The 14,872-nt window shown below is 41.5% G+C and overlaps 2 protein-coding genes and 1 pseudogene across 2 annotated transcripts; all 3 read left to right on the forward strand.

Annotated features, from left to right (window-relative positions):
- The first annotated feature begins 295 nt into the window (after positions 1-295).
- On the forward strand, positions 296-1,589 carry cenpw (centromere protein W). Its single transcript, XM_069657729.1, has 3 exons — positions 296-454; positions 570-683; positions 1,431-1,589. Exons 1-3 carry the CDS (start codon positions 368-370, stop codon positions 1,455-1,457), a joined length of 228 nt encoding a protein of 75 aa, XP_069513830.1. The 5' UTR covers positions 296-367; the 3' UTR covers positions 1,458-1,589.
- A 3,401-nt stretch (positions 1,590-4,990) lies between these two features.
- On the forward strand, positions 4,991-6,036 carry LOC138611626 (R-spondin-3-like; annotated as a pseudogene).
- A 797-nt stretch (positions 6,037-6,833) lies between these two features.
- LOC138584978 (E3 ubiquitin-protein ligase rnf146-like) lies at positions 6,834-9,756 on the forward strand. Its single transcript, XM_069657187.1, has 2 exons — positions 6,834-6,962; positions 7,577-9,756. Exons 1-2 carry the CDS (start codon positions 6,955-6,957, stop codon positions 8,643-8,645), a joined length of 1,077 nt encoding a protein of 358 aa, XP_069513288.1. The 5' UTR covers positions 6,834-6,954; the 3' UTR covers positions 8,646-9,756.
- The last annotated feature ends 5,116 nt before the right edge of the window (positions 9,757-14,872 follow it).

Consider the following 14,872-nt stretch of genomic DNA (forward strand, 5'->3'; position numbering starts at 1 on the left):
GGTTTATTAATGTAGTTGTCAAATGCAGCCGCTGGGAGGCAGCATAACAACACAATTTGCCTGAGTACACAGAAGTACACAGTGAAATCCTCTGCCTGATTAGTGGGGTATTTGTTGTATTTACCGTGGTGGTTTTAATGTTTGCAAGTATTTTACTTAAATTAAACGGTTCCTGCTTTGGACACCATATAATTCGTTACTCCAAGTATTTTGGTTAAAAACGGTAGGGGGGAGTAACGGAAACAAGCTACGATTTAAATGGCACGAAGAAGAAGCTCAACCGGAAGTACGAGAAGCGGGAGATTGAAAGACGTAAACAAACTTGCTGTCAACGTTAACTGTTCTCTCACACTGAACATTCATCAAAATGCTAAACAAGGCACCCAAATTGAAAAGTACAGTTAAATCGAAGATGAAGACAAACATGAACGTGAGACCGGCGTCAGAGGCGATGGTAGGTCGCAAACGCTTTTAACGTAACTGGTGTTTTGGTGTGTTCGCTCTTTTTGTGTCTAACATATACTCATCAGCTGAATGAAAATCACGTGAATTTATTCCCGTTTTCTCAGATTGAACTCTTGACACTGCTGTTTGTGAACAGCCTGGCCGAGGAGGCGAAGGCGAAAGCTTTTGAAGAAAAATCTGCAACCATCAGAGCTGAACATCTCAAAGCCGTCTCCAAGGTGAGTCCAGAGACGGCTCAGAAAGCTGTGACCACTTTATGTTTTACTTGTATTAACATTAACATTAGTAAGAAAACTAATTCCTTCTTGATTAATCTTACCATTAATAACCTGACTATTCAGTTGGTCTATCAAATATCAAAAAATAATAAAGAAAACACAACTGTTTCCCAAAAGTACGGAAGCCCTAAGCGGACATGCATCCATATATTCTATTTACTCCGTGATAACAATTATTCCCGGTTGTTTTTTCGAGATCTCGACTTATTTTTCTCGTTATCTCGGGAAAATAAGTCGAAATTCTGCCATAATATTGACTGAACTTAATTTCTTGGCCAAAAGAAAACTAAAACACTAGAAAACTAGAAGTATTCAAAGGGGGCAAATAAATAGTTTTGGGTTTTTCTGGGGGGGTTGTTGCTCAGTAACCATTGTGAGGATCTGTGACTCTTTCAGATCTAATGAACCCTTCAACCATATAAACCGAACTTTTACAGATATTTAAATGTAGATCATTTTTCTTCATGAGCATTTGTTCAAATGTCTTTTCTAGATTGAAGCACAAATCTTAAAACATTCAAGCACTTTTATGATACTCAAGCTGTTTATAATGAGATGTAGCCATGTGTTTTTTCTCAATCAATATATTACTAATACTAGAGTACTAATAGATGTTGAATGTTTTGATGTCTCTCTGTGTTGAACAGAAGAAAAGACTCACTGAGCTGATTATTTCTGTCTTTATAGAAAGTCCTGAAAAAAGCAAGGGGATGAAGACAGTGAAGTGCATCATCTGGAACTTTTATGACCATAATCAATGTTTTTTATTCTTAAATTTCCTTTTTGTGTTTTCTTTTATCTCTCTTTAATGCAATATAAACCCCTGTATATGAGTTTTTTATTAAATCCATGTAAATCTTATAATGGCTTGTATTTTAGACTTCTCAGTACCAAAATGTACATGCTAAACATAATAGCTTTCTTATTTTCACACATTTATGACAGCTGCTGACATTAGGTTGCCCTTCTCATTTGAAAAATATCTGCCCCTGAACAATCTTTATAAAAACATAAAATAGCAGCTTCCAACCATGAAAAATCAGTAGCAATATTTAAAAAAACATACTATAAACGCAACATCAAAACAAATGTATGACATCAGAATCATTAAGAAATGAGGTTGAGTGTTTTAGACTCTGATCTTAAAGTTATGAACAGCTCAGATTCTGTCAATGCTATGAGATCTTCTGAGCTCCTGTCTCGCTTTTCTCTCATCTGTCATTGTCTTTGCTGAGCGTGGGCTCGGCCTCCTTCCAAATTTGTCACCTCTTCACGCTGCATAGATGATCTACGTGCTGAGATGCTATCCTGCTCACGTCCACGATGTGTGAACAGAGAAAAGGTCAAAGTGATATTGTTAAATTACTCAGAATATGGACACAAATAATACTGAAAGCGACCATTTGTGTCGATGCATTTTGTGCTCCAACAGAATGAAAACAAACAGATGGTTTCCTGAAAGCTGGTTTAATTAGAGTGGACATAAACTGTATAGACTTATTTTAGCAACAATCTTATTTATATTTTAAGAGCCTGAGGCCGTACATACAACCGGTAGAGCAAGTGATTTAATACATCATAATCGTCATTTGTCCCTCTTCCTTTTTTGGCACTCCAGACATTCCTCAGCCTCCTGTTGTTATTTTCTTGGAGAATCTGATCTGGCACCCCAGTGAGTGTAGCCTCATCGTGTTTATGTTCCCAGCCAGGTTGAGGAGATGTCACCGGGTTTGTGGAGACCAACCCTTCTGACCTTTGACCCCCTGACACCTCTCTCTCGCTCTCTCTCTATCTCTCTGCCCTGCTGTTATCTTATATTCTCATGATTGATCTTTGTAGCATTGACAACTCATTTGTGTACAGTTTGTGTTGTCACTCTGAATTTCCAGCTGGCAAGTAGTTAATCGTGGTGACAATAATCCTCCTCATGCCTTCCTGTTGAAGACATGTCCTCTGCAACCACAAAATGTATCTCAGCAGCAGCTGTTCGCACATCTGAGGTGTCATTTTATTGTCATTTTCTGTAGGTTTCCTCTTGTTCTCGAGGGATTTGAGAACTTCTTTTGAGATAAATCAGCTAAAATCTCACTGCACTCCTTTCGACATCCTGCCAGACGAGACAAGAAAGCACGGCCGTCCATTTTGGCAGAGATGATGTTATAGCTCGCTGTGCCTCTCTTAATAAGGAGCACTTGGGTTTGCATGTTGTAAGTGTATGTTTCTGTTCATGCTTGTGCTCTGAGGAGGAGTACAATTATTGTATGATATTTAGAAAGAAGCAAAAGCAGCATCTCCAAAGTTGGCTCATAAGAAAATATGTACAATTGATTGTATAGGATTTGACAGGCTCTGAAAGGATGGTGGGATGAAACAAAGGCTGCACAGGGAAACCGATTCCAGGAAGGGGGAACCACCAGAGAGTTAAAATGTGTGAAGAACTGCAGAGTTCCCAAAACAGGCGATAATTATCACCAAGAAGCCCGAAAACAAATCCTCTGCAGGACGTCAAGCTTTCGTCACGTTCCAGTGTCTCTGTGGGAAACTGCAGATCTTCTCTCTGACACGTCCGGCTCTGTGGGTTTGTCACTCTGGGTTAGTCAAATCATTCTGTAGTTTTGCTTTTATTTCCCCAAATCTTGTCTGAAGGGGGGGGGGAATGCTGGGAACTATTTTGGCTGAAGTTGAATTGAATCTGTTCTTTTTCTATTTCACCACTATTGTGACTTACTTTGAAGGTTTGGTGTTGATGCTGTGATGATGACATGCTTCTACTTTCATGGTTTACCGTCTTAAATGGAACCAAATGGGATACAGATATTGTGCTTACATGCTCACACACTCACCCTCTTTGCATTTAATCTAAGGATGGGATTTGAAGACAAGAACAAAAGAGAAGGCTGTGTACTTAATGTGCACTCACCTCTAAACAAGCTCTATAATGAACTAACTGGTGCAAATTGAAGGCGGATTCACGTCTTTCAGTCCTTCAATGTTCAACTCACAAGAAGTGGCATTTGAATGGCATTGTAGACAATTAATTGACAAATGTTTACTGGCCAAAATAACAATATTTTATACCATCAATAATATAAAATTGTCAAATGTAAAAACACAGTATGTCAGCCGAATGAAGGGGGTTTTAGGGTATGTAGCAGTGCATGCTTCTGCAAGCTGTGTGACCGACACAGCACATCCCACATTGATGCATATTTAAGAAAGAAGCATGTTCTTTTCCTAAACCTAACCAAGACATTTTGGTGCCCAACAGATATGTGGTAATTACACAAAACCCCAAAACTCTTCGAGGCAATAATTATTAGTTTTAGGTAGTCCTTTTCTCAGTGGGTGTGTCATGCTCATGAACGCGTCTGAAGGGCTAATTACTCTGCCACCCTTAAGGAGATAATTGGAAACTTCCACCTAGCGTCTAAATCTTTTTAATGGTAGGGCTCTTTAAAAGGGAGTTTTAATTAACCAATACATACATTGAGATTGGGACAGATGAGTATAAAGTTATCAAAAAGATTGAACACGCTTTAGAAAGATGTGTCTCTCGCGATAATAGATCAGGAGGGGGGAAGTGAAGGAAGTGTAACACAGGAGAGAAGGTTGGGAGTGTGGGAAACAGAGACAAGCCCACAGCAGCTCACCCAAAGTTTCATTAGATCTCAGCTGGGACTATCATATGATTGTCTGTGCTCTGTTTGCATTCTTCTGCCAGCTTCACTGATCTCATGGAATGCACATGGGATTTTTCTTCAAGACAATATCAGCTGAAAATCCACTGCTCTCTCACACCAGACTGGAGTCTCTACATGGATCCATTTGAATGAATTTTGCTTGTGAGACTTGTGTATCAGGTGACTTTGGATGTGATGCAAGGATCATTCGTGGATTGGATCCGTGCTTTTCTGAAGGTCGAGGAAAATGTGGATGCCGTTGTTAATTTGGATTTTTCACTTCGTGAGGGTCACAAACGGCCTCGATAACACAAAGATTCAGCAATACAGAAGTAAGTAACCAAGCATGACTTATCATCCCTACCTCTTTAATACTAATGTTAGACATGTGCCTTCACTTTCCTTGTTAACCAGTGGAAGATAGCAAACAGTAGACAGACACGACATATGGAGACATAAGCTTTTGGGGAAACATCTGGTCATATTTTTCCATTTTCACCGCCTGCTGATCTCATTAAATGAAGTCTCCTATAAAAGTTTGGTTTTGTAGATCTTATTCTATTTCATATGCACAAGATCGGTAACAATATAAAGGTCACTCAGTCGGGCTGTTCCTCAAAACAAGCGTATCATTCATATCCCGTTGTCTACAGGCATCTCCTCAGGGGGGAGCAGACTCTGTCCGTCAGGTTGTGCGTCGTGCTCTGCTCTGAACGGCTGTCTGACCTGTAAGCCTCGTCTCTTCTTCCACTTGGCGCTGGAGGGGATGCGTCAGAGGGGCACCTGTCTGTCCTCCTGTCCCCGGGGTCACTATGGCAGGCGCGGCCCACACATCAGCACCTGCATCCGTACGTACCAGTGACCACATGGAGTTGATTTACATGTTTTGTAGAACCAATACAAGCACTGGGTAAGCAACAAGCTGGTTTAAAATCAGTGTGGTCACTGCTGACTAAATTTATTTCCACTGGCCTGCAGGATGCAAGGACGACTGCGCTTCCTGTTTCAGCGAAAATTTCTGCACACACTGTTACCAAGGCCTCTTCCTGCTCCGGGGCAGATGCGAAAACAGCTGTCCGAACGGGCTGTCAGCAAACACACGACTGCGAGAATGCACAGGTAAGAAGCTTTCATTAAGGCTTTATGTGCAGAGGTCTTTCAAGAAAGTAGTGCAATATGTTTGTGTCTCATTGTGTCAGAGTGCTCTGCAGGCTGTGAGGTGTGTTCGAGGAGGAACATGTGTTTGAGGTGCAGAGCAGACCTGTACTTTCTCCACGGTCGGTGCCATCTCACCTGCCCAGGAGGATTTGAGCCTGATGTACAGTTTATGCGATGCATACCCAAAGGTGAGAGATGTCCCCTTTACCAACTCAAATTTCACAGTGTATGTCACCAACACAACGTTCATATTTATCTCTTGTTATCTGTGCGTAACTTACTCGTCATGCCTCTTTTATAGTGCACTGTGAGGTTGGAGAATGGACCACCTGGGGTCCATGTTTTTTTCAGAGACGGCACACGCAGGCCTCCAGGAGGGAGAGGAGACACGTACCCGACAAGTCCTGCTGTCCCCGAGTGTTTCCGGTGATTTCAAGTCAACTCTAATCAGTTGAATTGGAGCCCCTTACAGACTATTTGTTTATATTGCAGAGACATGCAACTTGTTTTTGCACATTCTACATAATTTAAAATCTTTAAAAACTGTTGTAAATGTTAAGATATTCGTCTAAAGTAAAGCTTGGGGGGGGGGGGGGGGTTCAATAAAAAAGAAATGGTATAAATTATATAATGATCTTTTATGAAATTCTTGTTTACCTAAATTATTTTAAGACCTTTGTTGCATCTCTTCATCTTACCCTAACTTTGGCTGTGTTTCAATTTGTTGTACTGCAACTTTTTGAGGGCACCTGCACAGTGTCTTCTTACTTTGAATACAATTTATTAATGAAAAAGATTATACCCTAGCCCCACACTTAAAAACTTGACAAAAACATACCCTATACAGAGCTACTTAATAGGTGAGACTTGGTCAAATAGAGGCTAACATCAGAGAGAAAAGGGACAGGTGTAATAATTAAGAATAAGAATAGATAAGTTAATTATTGTTATTAATAACACCTCTGTTTTTACTACTACGACAAGACAAAAGTGCAAAAGTGTGCTTGTAATACATCACAACATCGCATTTTAATAGATGACAACAATGCATCATTTTTATTCCTCTCTGGCTCTGCTTTCCATGTTCATAACTGGGTCATAACGTGTATTTTCAGTTGTCATAAATACGTAGTCTCAAACGCACGGTACGCACTGAAACGTGCTGTACTAGATCTACAAAACATCTGGACTGGCTCTGGAAACGACGTGAGGCCGATCCAGGAGCGCTGAAGTCAGTTGGGCTTGGCCGGAACCATGTTCCAACAGTAGCGCTGTCATTGCTTGGCCTACTTAACTTTAGCACAAGATATAAATGCTTCCTTACAAATATATCCATCTAGGCTTCTACTGAGAACACTTCTAGCGGCATCCCAATGTTCAGGTGAGTCTATCAATACAGACGTGAAATAGCCATTAACCGCTGCGACAGCTAACATGCTAACTACATATGCTAAAGCAGCTGTCAAGTTAACGTAACGTAAGCTAGGTGAATGCTAGCTTGACATTAGCTTAACGGTGTCTGTGTGGTGTTCTTCATATCTTTAGTTAGTGTTACATAACAAACAGACGATCCTCTATCATCACAGCTGGGAATATAATCTTCTTATTTGATGCCACTAGCAAATTAGCGGGGTAGCTAATGTTAGCTTAGCAGTAGTTGGCTGTATCTGGTAGAAAAGTGGCCTTTGATACAACTCGTTGTCCTGAACTGAAAATTCATTAAAGTCAGGAATTTCATTATGTCACAAACTTTAATTTCCTAAACTGTCATTATTTGGAAACTCTATTTTACTGGTTCATATTTACAGTAACTATAATTTTAGACTGTGTTAGGGGGCGTTCCCAAAAATATCAACATAGCAGCACATGCCAATTAGGAGCCACAACAAATGGCATGCCTATTTAACGAAAATTTAAGTGTTTAAGTTTTAGCATTGTAATTGTGCATGCTAGTGTTGTATCGGGTGTAATGTAGCTTTTTTTACCCCTCTGTAGTATGGCCGGCTGTGAAGAACTGGACAGTTCAGAGAATGCCCTTGCTCCCCCAAAGCTGATTGAAGAAGTAGGAGACTCTTGTGCTACAGACCCCTCCATTTCCACCCCCACCTCTGAATGTGCCATCTGCCTACAGAGCTGCATCCACCCCGTACGCCTTCCATGCTGCCATGTCTTCTGTTTCCTGTGTGTGAAAGGTGCCTCCTGGCACAGCAAGCGCTGCGCTCTCTGCCGACAAGAAATCCCAGAGGATTTCCTGGAGCGGCCTGTCCTCCTCTCACCTGAAGAGCTGAAAGCAGCAGCTGCAGGGGTGAGCCGAAGTGTGGGGACAGGGGGTGGATCTGGTGGAGATTTTGCGTGGTACTATGAGGGGCGCAACGGCTGGTGGCAGTATGATGAAAGGACCAGCCGTGAGCTGGAAGAAGCCTTCTCTAAGGGCAGGAAGAGCACAGAGATGCTGATTGCAGGGTTTCTTTATGTGGCAGACCTGGAGAACATGGTGCAATATCGCCGAAATGAACATGGCCGCAGGCGCAAGATAAAGCGGGATGTTGTAGATATCCCTAAGAAGGGAGTGGCAGGATTGAGGTTAGACCCTGAACCTGCCCCTGTTCCTCCTTCACCAGTTGTTTCTCCAGCTGCAATAGAACGGGTCAGCTCAGCTGATGGAGCAGACACCACAGGACAATCACAGTCTTCATCCTTTGGGATCTTAGCCTCTCTCCCCCCTGTAAGACCTCCAACACTCCTGGGGCGCCATCCTACAACTCCCCTTTCTCCCTTACCCTTATCCCTGGAAGAGTCATTCTCCCAGCTGTTAATGAGTCAGCCAGAGGGTGAAGAAGTGGAAGGAGATGATGAGACATATGAGTACGCATCCGGCAGCAGTGACAGCGAGGAGGAGAAGGAACGCGACAGAGCAGAGTCAACGCCACAGAGAAGGCAAAGGCAAAGGCCGCTAAGAGACACCCAGCCAGCCAGGATGCCTCCAAGAGGCGGAGACTCTAGCTCTGCACTCAGTCTTCGCTCACGTAGTCCTGATGGACAGTGCACCGTGACAGAAGTGTGACTGCGACTGGACAGACCTTCAATCAGTTTGGCAACAAAATTCTAAAAACAGTATGCATCTCAAAGGACCCTTGAAATGAAAAATACCTGTGATCGTGTGCCAAATATAATCCATAAAAATCATTTTATTTTTTAAATCTGAATATTCTTGGGTTAATCAGTTATCTTGATCCAGTTGAATATAATCAAAGTTTTGTGGAGGGTCAGGTCAGACCTTTACATCAGTAAACATCCGTGGCCGATCTGTCCTCGTTTAATTCTTGATTATTTAACTCCTTTGTTTCCAATATTGTGAAAATATTGAAGCTATTTCAAGGCACCTGTGACACTTACAGCCTTATGCTGACGACTTAGGCAGCAATACGTGCATACACTAGCATATTTTGCATTGCTAAGCAGCCGGCTTTATAATTGTGAGGCATAACACAACCTTGTTTTCCTCTTGTCTAAAAACTACCATCTTTCTTTACATAAACTTGTATCATAGCAATACAAACCTCTTTGAAATGAAACATCCCCTTTCATCTATAATCTTTCAGCTCATACTTAACTTGTTTCATATTTGACTTTAATCCCCTCTTTTTTGGAGTGATGGTGTAAAAATCAAGCTTAAATGTAGCACCTCATGGTCTCGTTATAGAGGGTTAAACTGCTTGTTTTTTTAGTAAGATCTAATAACTATTTAAACTAGAGTTTGTGTGTGTGTATATGTTTAAGCGTTTGCGACTGTATTCCCTCTATTTTAGTGTGAAATTCTTGTTTTAAGTTATTGTGTGTGTTTGTGTTGTGAGCAGCGTTAGGTGCTGAAAAGCTACTGGCAGAACCACTGGAAAGTCTTAGGCTATATATGTAGAGAGGCACATTTGGATTCTATTTCCTGCCATAGTTCTCTCGATAGGGATACTATCAGAGCACTGGTATTGACATGTATTTGGACGAGCTCCAGCTGTCCTCACACGCTCTGTTTTTTCTCATTTTTCTCCAGCTGCAATTTCAACTTTTTACTATGTGTGTCTCACTCCCTGAATGACCTAAAACCAACTGTCTGTGTGGTGTAGCTGCTATGGTGTTTTGTCAAGTCATTAAAGGTGTGTGTTAATAATTTAAAATCACATTATGACTGATTAACTTTTTTTCTTCAGTGAAAACGAAAGTGGCACTAATCCACAGGCCTGTAGTGTACTGTAAGACTCCACAGGATGGAGCTGTTGCACAAATTTAATGGCCTTCACCTAAACTGTTGGACACCCTGAACACAGGATCCAGACAGGTTGGGTGGTTCATAACCTGCCAATGAGAGACAGAGAGCAAAATAAACAGCCTGTTGTCATCCCAGTTTGATCATTTTTGGAGTAAACAGTGCATAAAACTAAATATTTAAATTCAATGTAGCTCCTAGATTCAAAGATCAGCAAGTATGCAAACAATACTATTTCCTATGAATATGTTTAACCGTTTCTTTAATAATTACCTGCTATGTTAGTTTCCTCTTATTGCATAGTTTGATGGTTAGAACAAAAGAAATGTGATCAAAGCACTGAATCTGTAACTAATAAAAAGGTTGAAGCATGTGTTCAACAATGTAAAGTGTTGAAACCATTTAATTCCCTAAGCTAATTTATCCTCTAAAAACAAGAGCAACAACAATGTTGCTCAATCCCGTCCCTGCTGACAACAGTGGTTATTTTTACAGCCATGTAGTTTTAGTCCTGCCTAATACTGCCAAGAGAGGCTGTGCGGTCCAGTGGTTCCCTGCTACAGTTCCTGGTGCTGATTAAAGCTCCTGAGGAACTTTCTGTTTGTGTTGATTTTGGCGCCCCCTGCGGACAAAGCCACGCCTCTTATCTCTTTGCTGATTTTGTCCTGATCATGCTTAAGTGGTGGTTTTTGACAAGAAATATCACCCTGCTTTTTTTAACAGTCATATGTATCACTCACTTAAAGGGCCAGTTCACTGATTTTCAACCTCAGTCCTATCATGCTATTATGGGGAGCTAACGCCATTATGGTAGGAAAAAAAATGCAGTTTGGCTCTGTGCCTTTGGAGGACGCATCCGCTTCTCCAATGGACCCTGGAAAACCTCCGCCAGACTACGTAAAACGTGTCATCTGGCTGAGGCCAGGGAGCTTCCTAAACTAGACTTCCTCAATCTAGGACGCCGGCCTCCGATGTCATGTCTCGTTCAAAATCGTCAGGTCTGAAATGTAGACTGCAGACCTGAAGATTCTTTAGACGATCCACTGGTATATTCTCGTCGTATTTCTGATTCTGTACCGCTCTGAGCCATTGCCTGCAGCGCAATGGTAGTATTTCACTCCAGCGTCTCTCGCTGGGCCGTTCCTTTGAGAGGGAGGGGCGCAATGCACGCTGGGTGTTGTAGGAATGTAGAATGGGCAAAACCACAAGCTGTTTGGACAACTTTCTCCACAGCTATGGCGCCAATTTAAAATATTACTGATTCTATCGATTACAGAGAATACCATCTTTGACTGACAGTGGCTTTTTCCAAGGGAGAATTGCCCCTTACCCCTCACCAGCACTTTCAGGCATTAATAATAACTACAGAGAAATAATCAATGTTGTCGCTGATGGTCTGGTTTGCTTTTGTAGCTCATCAGAGTCATCAGTAATTCAGTCTGTTTCATAACCACTGAAAAACTCCTCACAGGAGCTTTAAAGTCTGGCCTCTGACTGTACAGGTTTGTTTCAGACGGCTGCCATCACTGCAGCTGAGCAGGATTATTTCCAGCTGAAGGAAACCGCAGGCTCAGTGTGAGCTGTTGGAGTGCAACTTGAATTAGAAACAAGGCATAATGAGCCAGAACTCGGCTTCTGTCTTTACAGAGCTTCCAAATAACTGTGTACTTTGTAGCTTTACTGATACGAGTGGTAAAAAGATGTGTTCCTAGAAAAGGCTCAACCTCCTCCATAAACATCACAGTCATATCTAAATAAATGTCTTGTTTGTGTACGTTTTAACACGGCTGTAAAGATAGTAAAAGGACACCATTAAAATGATATCTTCAGCTTTAATAGTAAGTGTATACAGGATTTTGACATTATAGTATGCACTTTCATGTTAGTCCCACATGGATTTTAACACTTAAAAAATGCAATGGAGCAAATGACGGTTGAACAATGGTCTGAAATACTTGGTGATGATGTGCCTCGAATGGCTTTTGTTGTATTTGCAATAGTGATTCATTGAGAGACACTGAGCAGGATTATAATATGGGAATTAGCTTGGCCATTACATCTCTGCGCTAGGCTCGGTTTCCAGTTAAAGCTAGATGCACATTTTACCTTATGTTGCACCTATAGGCGTAACTGCAAAGGATCCAGTTGTGAGGGTTTTATCCTCTGGGGATCACGAATGTTCTCATTTAATGTCATTGTAATCCATCCAATAGAACGAATAGACTCCCCAATGTAACACTGTTGCTGTTTTCCGCAAACTATATTTTATTTTATGTCTGTGCAGCATCAAACATAATGTGTGATAATTTTCCAATCGAGCTCAGCAACAGGACGCGCCTGCTGTTCTTTATAGAGATACATCAATGATAAGGTATTTATTGTGTAGGGCATCACCTTAGCTGGCATGCAATGAGACACGGACAGATTTATAGGACATGGAAAAAGACTGTATTTAGATTGAACATGTATAGAGCAGCTTCTGGTGGGGGATATACACCGTGGGGACATGAGACAGGTGAAGGACAGACGCAGAAAGAAAAAGAACAGATAGATGATGTTCACAAAGAGTTCAAAAGGAAGTCTGTCTCTCTGCATGTGTGATAAGTGACTGCTGCAAGCCTGGGCATGCAGTCATATATACCCAGTCGACCACAGACAGACAGGAGACAACATTACTATACGTTTTCAGACACATAGCTGCCCTTTAACTCCCTCATACATACATGCAATCATATCCTGGTCAAATGTCTGCTAGAGCCTCTTCACACTACAGAAAATACACACAGTCTCAGAAACCATCCGCAAATAGTCCCGTCATACCCACATCTTTCGTCACCCCGAGGCCCACAGTCGAGCATTGTTGTTGTGTCGATTTATGACCTTGTTTTTGTTGCACGGGGTCATCTGGTCCATTATGTGTATGCATGGTTATGAGATTAAAATGTAGAACTGTCTGAGAATATTTTAACTTTTCCCTTTTATAACATATAGTATACATGTCAAATTATTTCCTGCAGCTGTGCATGTTGAATCATATCTGTAGGCTACATTAATGCACAATATGTCATCCATATTTCTACCCATAATTCTGAGATTCACAGACGGGTACCTCACTGCTGCAGGAGCCAGGAATGACCTCACAGCGACTGTAACCATCATCGACCTCACACCATTAAAGCCTATCAGGTGACACGCCTCGCTAAGCCCGGCGCTACTGAACCATTTATAACAGCGACACATCACGTCATTACTATGATGAATTCCAAAATCATAAAGTTTATATTGTGGGTATTCTCCATTTCTAATTACAGAAGCAGATGATCACACAGTCCGCGTTTGGCTTGCTCTCTATTGATTCTGCTTTCTAAAGAAGACTGTGACAGGTGAGATATAAAAATGGAGAAGGGAAGAGTACACTCAGTGGCCATTGTAACACATACACTCAGCAAGAGGTTTGAAGTGCATGAGGGCAGCTAGTCATTTATAACAACAGTAATGAAGAACTTGCATGTGCTAAAAAAAAAAGTTCCAAACCTTAACCCCAAGACCCTCACTTGGGTCTTTTTCTCACCCTTTTCCTAGAGAATGAGAAGTTTTGCATTTAAGTTGAAGCAGGGTTGCAGTCATTTGACTTGGTAAATCCTTTAGCTTACCTAAATTGAGCTGCTTAGGGGACCACATTTTATAAAATAATTCTTTCCCAAAAGTTATATTGAGGTAAGCTAGAGTCAACGGCTTATTAGCTTAGTCTCCTAAAGACACCGTCACCAGTTAGAAGAGCTAGCTTTCTGTGCACAGTAAAAAGTAAAAAGTGTAAAGATGTAAAGTTGTATGTTACAGGGAGTCGCCTGCTGTAAGCCTAACCCTAACCGCCCCTAGCTTAAAGGGCCAGATCACCGATTTTCAACCTCAGTCCTTTCATGCTTTCTGGGGAGCTAATGCCATTATGGTAGGAAAATGAAATGTAGTTGAAATGTAGACTGCAGACCCGAAGATTTTTTTAGACAATCCACAGGTATATTCTCGTTGTATTTTGGATTCTGTACCTCTCTGAGCCGTTGCCTGCAGCGATCAATGTCCTTGACTGGAAAACGGCGTCTCTCGCTGGGCTGTTCCTTTCAGAGGGAGGAGCAGAATGCACGCTGGGTGTTGTAGGAATGTAAAATGCCCGAAACCACGAGCTGTTTGTACAACTTTCTCCACAGCTGTGGCACCATTGTCAAATATTATTGCTGAGTCTCTGTTGCTGGGCAAACCCCATGACCAGAAGACTTCTGTAAAACGCAAAAGTGCTGAGATACATATTTTCACAAATTTAACAAAGCCCATTTCACTGATACCTCCAGTTTTCAGTCTCTATGCTAAGCTAAGCTAACTGACTCCTGCCTTTGGCTTTATCCTATTATAGTCCTATTTATCATCTCATCTAACCCACAAAGAAGGGTAAAGAAGCTTAGAACCCCAAATGTCCAACTGTTCTTTGAAGCATGGATATAACAAGTACAACAAGAAAGAGTAAACTGAGGTATTTTGTTGTGAGGACCCCTGCAGGTCTCCGTTGTCTCATCTTTCGCTTTTCAGACAGAGTTGTCACTACACCTCAAAACACCTTATCCTGTTGTCGAGGGGCATAAAGCTCAAAATGATACTGCAAAATAATCATAACGTTCTTGAAGGTCAGATTTGCAGTAGTTTTAGCTGCAACTGTAACTTAGCTAACTAAGAATAACTTGGAATAAACCAACAGGGGTAGTAGTTAGATATGTGATGGAGCTGCTTTATGATAAATGGGTTTATCAGGCTAATTATTGTGGTAATTGAAAACAACCTTTAGCCAGTCACCAAGTATTTCAGAACATTTGTCAACCACCTTCACGTGGTCCCCTGGAGTTTCTACATATTAGAGGGGGCAAATGTGACAGTTGCCCCTTCTCCATTAGCTCTGGGTCTCATTCCAGCCTGTCAGTCACTCCTGCTGGGCAAACACTCTCATGAAACATCTGTGTCTGTTTTTTTCCAAGCCTGCCACA

The sequence above is a fragment of the Semicossyphus pulcher genome, unplaced genomic scaffold (assembly GCF_022749685.1).
Source record: "Semicossyphus pulcher isolate SPU_LCO1_2020_fin unplaced genomic scaffold, fSemPul1.0.p SCAF_11, whole genome shotgun sequence".
In the NCBI taxonomy this organism is placed as follows: Eukaryota; Metazoa; Chordata; class Actinopteri; order Labriformes; family Labridae; genus Semicossyphus; species Semicossyphus pulcher.